The sequence below is a fragment of the Mustela erminea genome, chromosome 2 (genome assembly GCF_009829155.1).
Source record: "Mustela erminea isolate mMusErm1 chromosome 2, mMusErm1.Pri, whole genome shotgun sequence".
Taxonomy (NCBI): Eukaryota; Metazoa; Chordata; class Mammalia; order Carnivora; family Mustelidae; genus Mustela; species Mustela erminea.
The window spans coordinates 164,782,393-164,798,055 of NC_045615.1; the positions used below are offsets into that span (position 1 = coordinate 164,782,393).

General features: G+C 42.9%; 1 protein-coding gene across 3 annotated transcripts in view; it reads right to left on the minus strand.

Annotated features, from left to right (window-relative positions):
* The window catches only part of TMEM150C (transmembrane protein 150C), a 73,168-nt gene that overhangs the window by 7,511 nt on the left and 49,994 nt on the right, over positions 1 to 15,663 (minus strand). For all 3 annotated transcript variants that reach the window (XM_032334736.1, XM_032334737.1, XM_032334735.1), the window contains exons 2-7: positions 11,111 to 11,200; positions 10,207 to 10,260; positions 10,057 to 10,089; positions 9,509 to 9,576; positions 2,974 to 3,101; positions 54 to 231 (exon numbers count right to left, since the gene is read on the minus strand). In XM_032334736.1, the coding sequence (XP_032190627.1) occupies positions 54 to 231; positions 2,974 to 3,101; positions 9,509 to 9,576; positions 10,057 to 10,089; positions 10,207 to 10,260; positions 11,111 to 11,190 (541 nt within the window). In that variant the 5' untranslated portion in view covers positions 11,191 to 11,200. The remainder of the gene's footprint in view (positions 1 to 53; positions 232 to 2,973; positions 3,102 to 9,508; positions 9,577 to 10,056; positions 10,090 to 10,206; positions 10,261 to 11,110; positions 11,201 to 15,663) is intronic.

Sequence of the window (15,663 nt, forward strand, 5' to 3'; positions counted from 1 at the left end):
CCAGACCGTCCGCCCGGAGCGCTTACCGGCCTCTCCCCGCACTGAAAGGATACAGAGGACCACGCAGAGGGTGACGGTGGCGGCGAGCACCACGCGCGGGACGCCCACTCTCCGCCCTTCGTTCTTGATGTTCACCCTGAGCGTCAGGGCGGCCTGGATCCAGCAGGTCAGCGTGCCGAAGCCGAAGGTCAGGGACGTGCCGACGTTGTGGATCTCCTCGTCGTTCGTGAGCTGGGGGCGGGCAGAGGGGGCGCGTGAGGGGGAGACGTGCAGGGACGGGTCCGCCCGGGGAGGACTGGGCGGGCCTTCGTCGTCGCCGGTTCTTGGCGAGTGTTCTCGGGCCTGACCTCGGAGGGCGGGAGGCAGACGGGCCGCCCCGGGCCTCGGAGCACGCGTGCGGCGCGAGCACTGTGCGTGTTCGTGCGTCGCGGGAGTCCGTTTCCCGCACGCGTGCGCAGGCACAGGAGGAGCCGTGGCAGCCGGGACAGGGCGTCGGGGTCTGCGGACGCACGCCCCGGGCGTCCTTCTCCACACGAGGCGACGCCCGGACCGCCGCGTCGCTACGGACGGAACACGCCCAGCTGCGGTGGGCAGTGCGGGGCGCTGCGGAAGGCTGCTCTTGTGAGAGAGCCGCCACCCAAGAGCTCCCGCAGTCGCAGGCCCGCCAGCGGACATTCGTGTCCGAACTCTCCCTTTCACGCAGCGAACAGGCTGAAGGACACCCGTCCGCGCGTCACAGACGCGAACTCTCCAGATCATCGCCTAGGGGTGTCGGGAAGCTCACGGGCCCCTTTTGCTTAAGTGTAGTGGTCTCGGGGCGCCTGGGATGCTCAGTCAGTTGAGCCTCTGCCTTCGGCTTGGGTCATCATCTCACGGTCCTGGATCGAGCCCCGCATCGGGCCCTCTGCTCAGCGGGGAGCCTGCTTCTCCGTCTCCCCTGCCTTGGCTTGCGCTCTATTTCTCAAATAAATAAATAAAATAATCTTTAAAAAATATATATACACTGCCCCCTTGAAACATCTTTAGCAATTATATATATATATATATTTTTTTTCTTTTTAATGTTTTATTTTTTTTTTATTTGACAGAGACAGTGAGAGAGGGAACACAAGGGGAGTGTGTGAGGGAGAAGCAGGCTCCCCACTGAGCAGGGAGCCCGATGCAGGGCTCGACCCCAGGACCCTGGGACCATGACCGAGCCAAAGGCAGACACTTAACTGACTGAGCCACCCAGGTGCTCTGGATCTTACTTTAAATAACAATTCCTCAAATTAAATTTTATTTTTAGGAAATTGGTTTTCCATGCTATACACAGTCTATTCATTTATTATCTTAAATTTAATTTAAAAAATAGATTATATAATTACATGGTTCAAACTTTAAAAAATGATGGAGTACAGATGGAAAAGTCTGTCTCCCATCCCATACGCTAGCCACTTGTTTCCTCACAGGCAACTAAGGTGTTGTTTCTTGTGTGTTACATATTCCAGAAAGTGTTCTCCTATGTCACGTGATCACTCATGGTTTTGAGTATTTGTGGTGCACCAAAACAACCCAGTCTCTGGACTTCAGGAAAGACGGAAAGGTCTCCTCAGTAACTTCCATCCAGGCCCTGGTTGAGAGAATTGGTAGTGAGCATTGGACAACATGCTAGTCCCTGCAGCACAAACCAGCACAGACACTCAAGTCTTGATATGGGATGGGACCTAGAGTAGTAGAATGATGAGTGGGATTGCTTGTCAAACGACCCATTGATTCCAAAACTCATTATTCCATGGTCTCTCTGTTCTAGGTGGAATGCTGGGGAACAAGTTCTGATATAATGAATTATCAGGACTGAGGGGTGGAACAAGAGACAGTCTTAGAAAATCCACTACCATATTTTTTTTGAATGCCTGTGCCATTTGGATTTTACTCCACAGACAGGGAGAGGTGTGAGGATGGAGGAAGTTTCTCACCAGGGTATAAAACACAGGCTGGAGGACGGTGGGAAGAGAATGGAGCCAGGGGAACTGTTCCAGTGCAGGGGAGCTCCTTGTCTGTCTTACAGATGGAGTCATTCGAGTCAAGAGGCAGATGATCGTAGTAGCAAGGGAATTTTTTTTTTTTTTTTAAGTAGGCTCTATGTCCAGTGTGGCGCCCTGCACGGGGCTTGAATTCATGATCCTGAGATCAATACCTGAGCGGAGATCAAGAGCCAGATACTCAACCAACTGAGCCATCCAGGCACCCCTAGGGAACTTACTACTAAATGTTGTGACCTCGGGCTTCTAAATGTCTGGGCAGAAGAGTTAGTGCTAGGAGATCTTTATACAAGTCCTATGTGTTCTAGAGAAATTCTGGGTTTTCAAACTTGAGTCCCACGTGAGCTTGCTCATATGAAATGCGAGCTTTCATCCAAAAAGGATGTTCAGTGTTTAATATTTTTTTTTAAGATTTTATTTATTTATCAGAGAGAGAGAGAGAGCAAGCGAGCACAGGCAGACAGAATGGCAGGCAGAGGCAGAGGGAGAAGCAGGCTCCCCGCTGAGCAAGGAGCCCGATGCGGGACTCGATCCCAGGACGTTGGGATCATGACCTGAACCGAAGGCAGCTGCTCAACCAACTGAGCCACCCAGGCGTCCCCAGTGTTTAATTTTAGAAAGGTCACGATCCTATTAGTTTTCTAGAAAGTTCCATTAGGAGACAGTTTGTTCTGAGAAAAAGAGTAAAGCACTTTGAAATCCTTTGTAGAAGATGCACAGCGATTGGAGAGGCTACTTCTCCCCGTAGCTGTGCTGTCCTCCCAGTGCAGAGGGAGCACCCTCACATGCGTGGTGCGAACACAGGTACACGGGGGCGAAGACCAGAAGGACTGACTGCTGAAGGATCTGTGCTTATTAGGAAGCACGATTAGCATTATTGAAAAGATTCGTGCAGAATCAGTGGCTAGGTGAAGAGGAAGAAGGAGGTGAAAAAGGCCAAATGAAGTACCTGAAAATTACCAAGTAAGGTCATTCCAAAGGAAGCCAGACACAGCGCCACCAATCCACTAATATTCAGCCATGGATTTAAAACCTTGGGTTTCAGTTGTATGAAGCGCAGAACAGCTACCACGAGAGCTGGGGATTCAAAAAAAAAAAAGGTTATTTAAAAATCTAAACCATGCAGCTAGACTTGGAGGCACAGTTCTGAAGCCCCAATGTGCAAGACTAAACTTTTCACCATGGTGCAGTTTTACATCTCTGAAATGGCAGATAGCTTTTAAAAGAAATTTTTCACGCGATGCTTATGATTATTTAGATGTTTTATTATGCCTATCCTGAGGGAGGCAGAGAGGAGCTGAAGCGGCAGTGCTATGTTATTTGAGGGATGCAAGGATGACAGAGCTGCCACAAGGGTGGTGCTCAGAGTTCTCTAAAGCAAGGTCGGCCCAGTACCCACTGGCTTAGGAGAACATCACAGAGGCCTTGACGCAACAATTATGACAGGGAGAAAGACAATCCATGGCTCGGAATTCACGAATTCACCACCCCTTTAGTTTCAGTTAGGGGAAGGAAGACAGGGAAGAAGACAGGGATCCACATCCAGACATGGTGGCTGGTCCCTGTGCCAGAAATCATTCCTGGGGACACGAAGAAGACAAGGCAAGTGTACAAATCCCTTGATTGCTGGTTTATTCCCTCCTCCCTCTAATTCTGTGTGGAGGTGTCCACTGTCATAGGACAAGGATAGTTGATCTAACTTAGAGGTGTTACAGTAATGATTTAGCTGATTATATTAAGAAAGCTTAATTTTTCAGTGATATTACTTTATTTTTTAAATTTTATTTTTAAAAAATATTTTATTGAGAGAGTGAGAGAGCATGAAGGTGGGGAGGGGGAGAGGGAGAGGGAGAGAAGCAGGCTCCCTGCTCAGCAGGGAGCCCAACGTGGGACTCGATGTGGGGCTCAATCCCAGGACCTTGGGACTGTGACCTGAGCTGAGGGCAGATGCTTAACCAACAGAGCCACCCAGGGGCCCCGGTGTTACTTACTTTAGAAGACCACTCCATCTTTTGAAGCAGATTGTTACGGGAGAATCAGAAAGGTTGAAGGAATTACCTAGATTTAAACCTGACTCTTTTTTTTAAGGTTTTATTTATTTATTTAAGTAATCTCTATACCCCATGTGGGGCTCGAACTCACAGCCCTGCGATCAAGAATCACATGCTCTTGCGACTGAGCCAGCCAGGCATGCCTCAAACCTGATTTCAGGACAGTACATACTCAAGCCACGAATATAAGAATCTCCTTTTATTAACAGCTTAGTGCAGGGATATTTTCATATTTAAACAAAAAGCGGGGGAGGTTAGTCTATGAATAAGAGGAAAAAAGTACTTGCAGCTAGCATGAATTATATCTACAAATAAGGAAATGCACTTTTTACTTCCTACGACAATTTATTCTGACATTAAGGTTTAACAGGGAAGATGACTAGAAATTCAAGAATTATCCTATTTATATAGCAATTAAGTAGGTAATTAGTTGCTAAAAGTTTTTATCTTCATTCCCTATTAGGAGTCATTAATAAAGAAAACTCGTCCATAAATTTGCATTTCCTAAATCTGCTGAATGTCATAGTTTCAAGCTACAAAGTTAAGCTCAGCAAGTTGATTTTCAGTCCAAGTATCTCTGATCCAAGAGTGGAATACAACCTAGTTAAGATTTGCATTTTAGAAACAAAATAGCAGTAAGCCATAATTTATAAAATTGCAGATTGTTCAGCTCTGATTTAGCTTTTAGTATTTTTATGTTTCATCTAATTCCCACTGGAGTTCATAGAATTTATAAATGACACTTGAGTTGAAAGAGTCCAAACCTAATGGTTTGAAGGACTTAGTTAGAAGTTGTGATATATCTGATGTCTAGTAATAATGACAACAAGTATCCTAGAGGGTGAAAAACTCAGCACAACTTTTTCTGCTTTCTAGGATGGGCACAGGAGGAAGAATTAGAAGAAATTTCACATAAGCCCTCTGACACAAAGTGATCAGATTAAAGCGGTCACTAGATTGAGACCAGAAGCCTCAACATAGGGCACCATGGGAGACACTTGCTATTAATTGTGTGTGGATATTAGGACATAATGACAAAATACCAAGATAGCACATTTCATTTATTTTAAAAGTGACTAATGAGTGGCTCAGTTAAGCAGCTGCCTTCGGCTCAGGTCATGATCCCAGGGTCCCAGGACGGAGGCCAGCATCAGGCTCCCTGCTCAGCAAGGAGCCTGCTTCTCCCTCTGCTGCTCCCCCTCTGTTTGTACTCAATCTCTCTCTGTCAAATAAATAAAAATCTTTAAAAACAAAAAAACAAAACAAATCTTTAAAAACAACTTAAAAATATTAAAATGACTAGTGGAAAGTATTACTCTAACTGCTCTCTAGATGCCATTTAGGTTGGGGAGGATAGGATGGTACTAGAACTTTGGCTTAAGCCCTAACCTACTGCTGAAGCAGACACAGATGGCTTTCCATATTGACCTATCTGGTCAGTTTGTTTCCCTGTTCCCAGAGCAAGAGGGTCAGTGGCCATATTCTGTGCTACTAATTTCTTCCTAGTCAATACAGGACATGTGTCATCTTCTGGTCCCAGCCTTCCCCCTTGTAATATGATGATAAATCATCTGATCATGAACAGATGATGAAATTAAGCAGGAAACAGAAACCTATTTGAAGACATGAATTCAACCCAATAGTCCTAACTTCCAGAACAGCAGTCCAAACACCACACTCTGCCCTCTTTACCTACTAACACCATTATTAATCAGCTCTGACTAGGCAAATTTTCCTTTAAAGATAGATTGTATGGGCAACTGGCTGGCTCAGCCAGTGGAGCATGTGACTCCTGATCTCAGTGAGTTCAGGCCTCACGCTGATCATAGGGACTACACTGAAAAAAAAAAAAAAAAAAGTTCTAATTGAAGTTTTAAGGTAGAGATTATAAGCTTCTGGTCCTTTTAACAGTTTTATTAGCAGGTTTAATGGAGGCAGATTGAGATTATTGGTTACAAAGTCCTTTTCAACCAAGTAGTGATTTAAATATACATGCTTGAAAAAGACTTCGGGGTAGTGGCATGATTTCAAAGCTGTCTTTATATGTGCTGACCAATTTTATACTACATTAATGTTCTGATCAGAAGATATGTCTTTTAGTTCCATTAAAAAATTTAGATTTTAGGGGCACCTGGGTGGCTCAGTTGGTTAAGTGTCTGCCTTCGGCTCAGGTCATGATCCCAGGGTCCTGGGATCAAGTCCCGAATTGGGCTCCCTGCTCAGTGGGGAGTTTGCTTCTCCCACTCCCATTCCCCCTGCTGGTGCTCTCTCTCTCTCTTTCTCTGTCAAATAAATAAATAAAATCTCTAAAAGAAATTTTTAGATTAACAGTTTTAGAAAAGATTGTTAAAACTTACCCTCCTGTTGTTTATGGTATTTGGAATAGTCCTTTGCTATATAAGTATCCCCTATTATCTATTTTAAAAGAACACAGAAAGTAGAATAATTGCTTATTTTCTTTACTAAATTTCTTACTGTGAGGCTGACTGGAGCTTTATTTTTATTTACTTATTTGCTTTTGAAGTGGGCTCCACGCACCCCTGGGGCTTGAACTCACAAACCTCAGGTCAAGAGTCCCACACTCCACCGACTAAGCCAGCTAGGCGCTCCTGGTTGGGCTTTTAAACCTGAAACCCAAAATAGCAGCTCTTCCTCGAAGTACTAAACTGGTGCCTGGCCAGATGCTTTTTTCATTTGTTTAGTTTTATTGTTTATGCATCAATAATTCCTATTTATGACTGCGGTAGAACATGGCAATCAATGTGTTTTAGTTGAGGTGGGGGAGCAGCTGCTGTTAGGTGACTGAAATCATCCAGCTATCAGCTTTATCCTCACAAAAGACAGAAAAGATTGTTCCTTTCAAGAAATTTGTCTTAGGTCTCCTCCCCCACCTGCCCCCGGGGTGGGGAATAAAAATGTGGATTAGGGACAAAGTGCATAACTAATTGCATAAAGAAAATAATTGAGTTGGGTCATTGATTAGTACATCAAAAAGATAGAAGATCTTTGCTAGCTAGCTGATTTTAATAAATGCTACACTGACTCATTTGTAAATCTAGATGGCTGCCAAAAAGCAGTGACTTATAGGCAGTCCAGGTTATTCCTTAAAGCTAGTAATGCCGTCTACAGTAACAGTCTGAGGTCTAGCAGGGACTGGCCTGGGGAGACAAAAGCCTCCTCCACTTTGAGCAGGAATCATTAGTAAATGGATTCTTTTTCACTCCCAGAGTTGATAAATAATTGTTAGTTTCCTCCCACTGTACACTAATCTTCATCAGATTGTGTCTACCAGATGGCACCGAAAATGACAGAAGATAGTAAAGAACACTTCAGAGCAAGAGCTAGTAAAGGCTTAAGTGTCTCTTGCTGGAATGGGAGGACCAGCGGATCAGATGATGACGAATGTCATCTGGAAGAGGGGAGCTGGTTTTCATTACTTTGTTTTTGGAAATGCTTTTCTAATTAGTTAATCATAAGCTTTATAACTGGATACATTTGCGAGCTGTGCAAATTGGCATTTTGAAGAGTACACACTAAAGACTGTGGGGAAATATCATATTGTCTTCAGAACGTGAAGGAAGCAATATGTGGCTTCCAGCATGTTCATTGGTGTCTTTAAAGCCCAAATGGAGGACAAACAGCTTGTGACAGCTTTTTAATAAGGACAGTCTCCTGTGTCTTGTGAGTAGATGAGGTGGTATTTGCGAAGCACTTAGCATTGTGCCTGGAATATGGATGACTGCTATTAATTATGTTATTACTGCGCCCCATGGGGAAGCTCATATGATGAGTAGGTTCCGACCTTCAGGCCTACGTGGTATGACTACAGGCAAACTGGGAAAGGTGCCTGACCCTGGGATTCAAGAAATCTCTCTCTCTCTCTGGCCTTTGTGTTCTCTTAAATGCACATAGCTCCTTAGCAGTCAGTCAGGCCTTGGTGTCAAGAGTAGGGGAAAAAAGTGAGAATTAAACCTCGTGGTAGCTGAGGCTGATGGCAGGGAAGACAAAACCTGATAGGCCGGGACTGGAACTGGTGCCCAGGTGTGCATCAGCTGCAGCAACTACTACCTTTTCCAGAACTGGGGAATAGCCAGGACATGAAAATCCTGCCTACCAAGGGCATGACGAGGAGAGCTTCTTCCAGACTCAGCAGCTTCGACATGAGGGTTGTATCTGACCTCCTCCTTAGTGGTGGCCTGGCAGTCCATGCCTTCCAGAAGACTTCCTGCTCAGGCAAATGGGCTATGTTCTGGGCACACTGGGTGGTGAAAGGTTTTGACCCACACAGAGTTAGCTCCAGAGAGGAACTTTAGTAACTGTAGCCAAGTCCCCCATTTTGCTTCTCATCGAACTCGACAGGTTCAGGAGAAGCATTTTGGCCCTCCTGTGGTACATTCTCCATGTTTCTCATGTTTTGAGCCTTCTAAACTAAGATTGTGCCCATGTTGCCTGTTGGATGAACCATCTCCCTTGATTTTCCAGTAATTTCTATAGGTCTTTCCTTTTCCAACAGCAAACATTAAAAAATATTTTAAGAATGAGTAGGATTTTGGGGGGATGGCGTTCTACATAGAATAACAGGTCATCTCTTTGGGGGACAGGTGCTACCAAGGCTGAAATTCTCACCATCCAAAAGAACTATTTCCAGAGAACTGTTGTTGAAAAATTTAGCTGTCACTGGCCCATCCCCTACAACATGCCAATGATGGTATTAGCTGACCCTCTGAAAGACACTGAGGAGACTGGTCTTGGGGAGAAGGTATACAAGGGGGAAGTGGAAAGGGACAGAGATGATGGCTGGTTCCCTTGATCCTCGGAAGGAAACACTCACAGAACAAAGGGGACAGGATGTGAAATGATGGTCTTGGGCCCTGAAGGGAAAGTAGGGAACGGGGACCAGACCTGAGTACCAAAGATTTCTTCTTTTTTTTTTAACCTGCATCTCTGTTTGCCATCCTGTTATGTGTATATATGTACAGGAGACAGTGTCACCCATGTTCTTGTCGGCCTGGGGATTTAAAGACAGTGTCTCCACATGTCAATATTTATCACAAAGCCTATGCATTTGTCATCCTTGCCAGTGAAGAAATACATACGGCATTCTTTTTAATGCAAATGTATTATAGGACACTACATTCTCATGTGGGAATTTTATGACAGTCTTAAAGTATTTCATGTGGCAAAAGATATAATGTCAAGAATACACTGAAATGATAAAGATGATAAGGGGAAGAGAAAGTGTAAGGTAAGCAGGGTGAACACGAAAGTATAAGAAAAAGACCCTCGAAACAAAAAGCCAGTGTTAGCATAACTGACGTGATACAACAGCAAATTATCAGCTAAGCCCACCATGCTTTTGATGTTTGGAAGGATTTAAAATTTAAAAAAAGAAAGCTACCGAAGCACATGAAGCCCTCTTTTCATCCCGCTTACCTAGGAAGGCTGCCATGTTCATGACTTGACTAAACACGCAGCTTGCTGGGGGCTCGTCACCTGCAATACTTGAAAATGATGACGTGTTTCATTATCGCCATATGAAAACCTGTCACCTGCAACGGGCTGAACGCCTGTGTCCCTTTAGAATTCATACGTCAAGATCCCAACCCTCAATGAGATATGATGAGGAGGTAGGGACTATGGGAGATACTCAAGTTATGAGGGTAGAGCCATTCCGAGTGGGATTAGTGCCCTTATAAAAAGGATCCCAGGGAGCTACCTTGACCCCTTTCTGCCGTGGGTGGACACGGCGGGAGGATGGCCATCTACAACCCAGAAGAGGGCCGTCATCAAGACCTGACTGTTGGCGCCCTAATCTTCGACCTCCAGCCACCCAAGCTGTATATAAATAAATTTATTTTATTTAAATTTAAACTTATTTAAATTTAAACAAATTTTTGTTTGTAAGCCACCCAGTAGCCCAAACTAAATCACTCTCCCAACTTCTCCTAGCATCCAACAGATTCGAAGGGCTATTGAGTTACCTTATATAAGGTGCATGCTTCACACCCGGTTTCCTGGAAAACCAGAAACATGGATTAAAGTATAGTCATTTGTGCACAGTTTAATCACCAGTGGCAGAAGTTTTGTTATATCCATTCATAAACAATGAATTACCCAGAGACTGACTTTACCTTTCAGCTGAATTTAATGGGAAAATTTTGTCATCTTCCACAGCTATAAAGTATCTGTGAAGAAAGAACAAGGAATGTTTATAAAACAAAGAAAATTTTAAAGACTCATTTGTTGCCCAGTTTTACTAGACTAGCCACATTACATCTTATGTATTATTTCTATGCATTATTATCATGTTTACCTATAAATCACTTAGCTCCTTAAAGTTCAAATGTGATTGTTATTTCTATTTCTTGAGTTTTCAAGACACCCTGCCAAATTGATGGTAATCATTATAATCTGGAAACTGGAAAACAAAGAAATAAGACCTGATAACTTTGAGCAAACTAAAATTAGAATTAAAAAATAAAACAAAATAAAATTAGAATTCAAATTGTCTAATTTCTCAGGAGTGTGTCCACCTCTCTCAATGAACTGCAGGGAGCTAAAATAATTTGCTGGAAGGGAATTGGCCTTGAAATAAGCAAGTGTGGGCATCCTTTAGTGATAAGCCGAGACTTAAAATGTAACGATACCCATTTTATAAACATACCAAACCCAGTCACACTGAATGATGCAATGAACTGTGAATGGAATCTTTAGCAAGTGGGAATAATAAGCAAATCTTGCAAATAATGAATCCCTATCACCAGTTTATAGAACGTTCATTATTGAAAGAACACGGGAACACAAAAGAAAATCAGTATTCTTCACTATCTGCTTGGTGTAATTTATTACTCACTCTTGCTATTTACTTTGGGTAATAGAAGAAGGGAAGGCAAATGGGGACTTTAGCAAGGTCGAATTAGTAAACATTATTTTAAAGTATTTAAAAGACACTTAGATAGCTATGCCCTACACTATCAAAACGACATTTTGATCTACACTGCACCCGAGTCCTTAAATAATTAAGAGAATACTCACACTATCCATAATCCAGCTGAAGTAAACAAAGTAAATACAAGAGGTAAAAACATCCATACACTGCATTTCTTCCCATCCATGCCTGTACCACTGAAATAAAATGAACAGACATTAATAACTAAGGCAGAAATTTACCTTACCCTTTCAGGGTGGGAAGGAAGTTAAAAGAAGTGTATTTTATGAAACCATGATCCAAATCAGTCTAATACTGCCACTTATGCTCGTGGAAATCCCTTGAGCAGGTAACAAGGATGACTGTTATCTAGCATTAGCTTAAATATTTCAGAGCCTTAATGAGAACTAAATGGGAAACTTCTCACAAACACAGTTATCCTGATAGGAGCATCAGTATTTTTAAGCAAGGACAAAGGGTTTAGGTTAGGACGTACAGAAGGCTAGGAAACCAAGGCTTATTCCAACCTACTTTTCATGCGATTATTAACAGTTATGGATTTATGGCCCTATGGATCTGGCATGTACATATGCCTACAGCTTGGTAGACAAGAATGCTAGAAACAGATGCTTACTAAGTACATTAGCAGTCAGGAAGAAATGACAAATGCTTTGCAAATCTGAACTTTTCTCGTGACATGATATTGAGCAGCTATCTCTGAAGACTCTAAAGATGAATGTTGGGGAAAACAATGCTTTGTGAATACTTTCAGACTAACTCCAATGAACACAAGGGGGGAACAAGAACAGATGTCAGGCATTTTGGATGTTATATTTGAAAGCAAAAATAAATGCATAAAAAGATTCTCCACAAGTTGGAAGTGAAAAAGAGAAGCTGCCGGAGTGTCTATGAGAAACTGACCTCCACAGGTGACCTGCCAAACAGAAGAGTAATGTAATTAGTAGGTATCTCTAAGGAGCTATCACTGCTCATTATTTTGAGTTTTCCAGTGAACCACCAGCTGCTTACAAGTTTGAACCAGCACTGCCATGTATTTGAGCACCTCCCTATCTGCCTTTGCACACTGACACTCCCAAGTCCTGGATCAGAGAACTAACATGACCCTCCCTAGAAGGTGGTGACCCACAAAGTGTCAGGAAGGTCTCGGTTATCAGAAGTGACCTACCTGATAAAGTAGATCTTTTGGGTGAGGGGACACACACCTGGACCTAATAATGTGTCTGTGATCAGTTGTGGTGTGTTCTCAACAGCTGTCTGGGTGGGATGGATGTTAAATAAATGACGGAAGCTGAGAGTTGAAATACGTTAGAATCACTTTCAGTCCATTTAATCCAGTCTACTCCAATCCAGTCCACAAGGATGGACGTCCTGCTTGTGCCACATACCATACCAGGAGGTGGGAATAACTGAGGGGACATCTCACGAATACAACTGCTTCTATGTAATAGTCTCTTCACTCTGGAGAAGCTGTTGTAGGAACCAGCAGGGCCTGGCTACAGTTTATGTAATGTGGGAGGAGGATGAACGTTTGAAGCACACCCACTGTGGCTAGTCAGTGCCTCCTCATTTATTTCCGACCAGAAAGCTATGGGCTTATAATAAAGCTACCAATTTTGTTAACAAAAATAATTTCATCATTAGCCAAAGATGTAGCATGAGTACAGAAAATGGGAATGCGGACTGAGCACGTAAACCAGTTCTTCCACATCTGGCCCTGCAATCAGTTGCTCTGACAGGGTGAGCACAGATGAAATGGTTACACTAGAGTTAAGAGTCCAGAGGCCTAGTTCTCAACCTTAACGTTGCCAGTAATCAACTCTCTGGGTCTGGGCCAGTTACGTACCTAACACCATTTCCCCATCTTGCTTCATAAAGACTGGGTTTTAAAAGAGGGAGGACATTGGAGACTGTGGCCTCACAAGAGAGGCAGTACCCTGGAGGTTAACCCAAGCACAGTGTCTTCTACGTCTGTAGTAACAGAATGCTCCGGTGCACGGAAAATCACCAGGCTGCAGGGAACCCATGCCTCTTGACCATTTTTACAGTAGTCCAGTGAATAAATCAGTGCCAACGCATTCACACACAAGGGAAATACGACTGCCAAATGGACAGATACTCACACTGGTTCCCATTTCAGAAACACTCTTTGAGCAATCAAAATGAGGAAGCAGGAAAGTAGAAAAAAGAGAGTTGAGAGAACTCTAAGGCCATGGCCTCAAACTGTAGTAGTTCTATGTGCTCAACTCCTCTAAAGAGAAGCAGAATGGTGGAATGGAAATGGTGTGGTGGTGCATTGGCCGGAATCCACCTCTGTCACTCACTACTTGTGTGATCTCAGGCTTGGGGTTTCATCTCTTAAGCCTAAGTATGCTGATAACTTCGTATTTGGTAGGGTTGTGCTAAGGATTAATGACGATGCAGGTAAAGCACTTCACACATAATACATGCTCCGGAAATGGCAGCCGTGCCAAGCAGATCAGTGCCTATGTTAGGCCGAGGTACTTTCCCACCAAGGCAGGGCTCAGGACAGCTTCATACTATCTTCCTCTCCTGGCTCCTGCTTTTCTCGAGGAATGCAGACATCCTTCCTGATATCCTTTGATATCTTTCAGTATGCATTGCTCTTCTTATTTTATTGTCAAAGGTTCTCAGATGGTTAATGGCTATTGTCCTAAATTATTTTGTTTTATTGTTTCTTTTTTTTTATTTTTAAAGATTTTTATTTATTGGAGGGAGAGAAGAGAGAGAGCACAAGCAGGGGAAAGGCAGGCAGACGGAGAGGAAGAAGCAGGCTCCCTGCTAAGCAGGGAGCCCCATGTGGGACTGGAGCCCAGGACCCTGGGATTATGACCTGAGCCCAAGGCAGGTGCTTAACCGAGTGAGCCATCTAGGCGTCCCTAATAATTTAATGCTCATAGGGCAAATTTTGGGAAAACCATACTGTATTGCTTGCCTAATGATAGAAGAAATTGCCAGTTTCTTAAAGGGATGCCTTGGGAGATAAAAAGAGTAAGTCTGTGGATAGTTTTATTTTTAGTTTCCAGTGAAACTGCTGTGGAGCTTCTTCTGAATTTTACATCGGCTACACCATTCTCGCAGGGGTGGTGATAATGGCAAATTCACACACTGTTTTAAGAAGTAATACACAGAGATCCTCTGTATTTTTCTATTTCCCCAATGGTAATATCCTGTCCAAACATAGTACAATCAACAACCAAGATACTGACACTGATACAGTTCTTGACTTCATCCAGATTTCACCAGTTTTATATGTATTCCTTGGTAGGTGTGTGCATTTAGTTTTATACAGTTTTGCCACCTGTGTAGATTTGTGTGATCACCACAACAGTCCAATAAAGAACATACAGTTGTTCCTAAAAGGGGAACCAATATGACAGGAGTTACATGACCTCAAGAATTCCTTTTTTGCTCTTATAACCACACCCATCTTCCCCTCACCCTCCTTTCTAAGTTCCTGGCAACCATGAATCCTGTCTCCAGTCTATAAATTTTACCATTTCAAAATGTCATACAAATGGAATCATATAGTATGAAACCTTCAGGATTGAATTTTTTCCACCCAACATAATTCCCTGGAGATTCATCTAAGATTTGTGTTTCTCAATAGTTTGGCACTTTTTATCGTTGGGTAGCATTCTATGGTATGCATCTACAAATTTATTCATCTATTACAGGACATCGGGTTGTTTCAAGGTTTTGGTTATTGCAAATAAACTATAGAAAATTAGCATATGGGAGTTGGTGTCAATGTAAATTTTTATTTCTCTGGATTAAATGCCCACAACTGCCAAGTACTGGGTTGTAATAATTGCATGTGTAGGTTTTTTTTTTTTTAAGAGAGAAAGTGTGCACATGCGCCAGAGAGCATAGGGAGGAGGGGCAGAGGGAGAGGGAGAAGCAGGCTCCCCGCTGAGCAGAGAGCCCGATGCGGGGCTCAATCCCAAGACCCTGGGATCATGACCTGAGCTGAAGGCAGATGCTTAACCCACTGAGCCACCCAGGAACGTCTGCATGTTTAGTTTTAAAGAATCTGTCAAATTTTTTCCAGAGTAGTTGTATCATTTTACATTCCTACTAGCAGTACACAAAGGCTCTAATTTCTCCACATTTTTACCAATATTTGTTATTTTCTGTTTGTTTACTAGTAGCCATTTAATTTGTATTTCCCTAATAATCAGTGAGGCTGAGTGTCTTTTCATGTGCTTATTGGCCATGTACATATCTTTGGTGAAATGTCTACTCATGTCTTTTGCATATTTTTAAATTGGGTTTTTTGGTTTTTCTATTATTGAGTGGTAGGGGTTCTTTATATATTAATAAATATATTAGTTAATCCTTGGATATTAATCCCTTGTCAAGTATATGATTTACACATTTTTCTCCTATGATGTGAGTTGCCTTTTCACTCTGCTGATAGTGTCCTTCGATGCACCAAAGTTTTTAAGTTTGATGAAGTCCACTGTATTTTTTTATTTGTTGTCTGTGCTTTTGATATTCTATCCAAGAAATCATTGTCAAATCCAACATAATGAGGCTCCCCCCCTGTTTTATTAAAGGTGCTTTATAGCCTTAGCTCTTCCTTTTTAGGTCTTTGATCCATTTTCGGTTAATTTTTGCA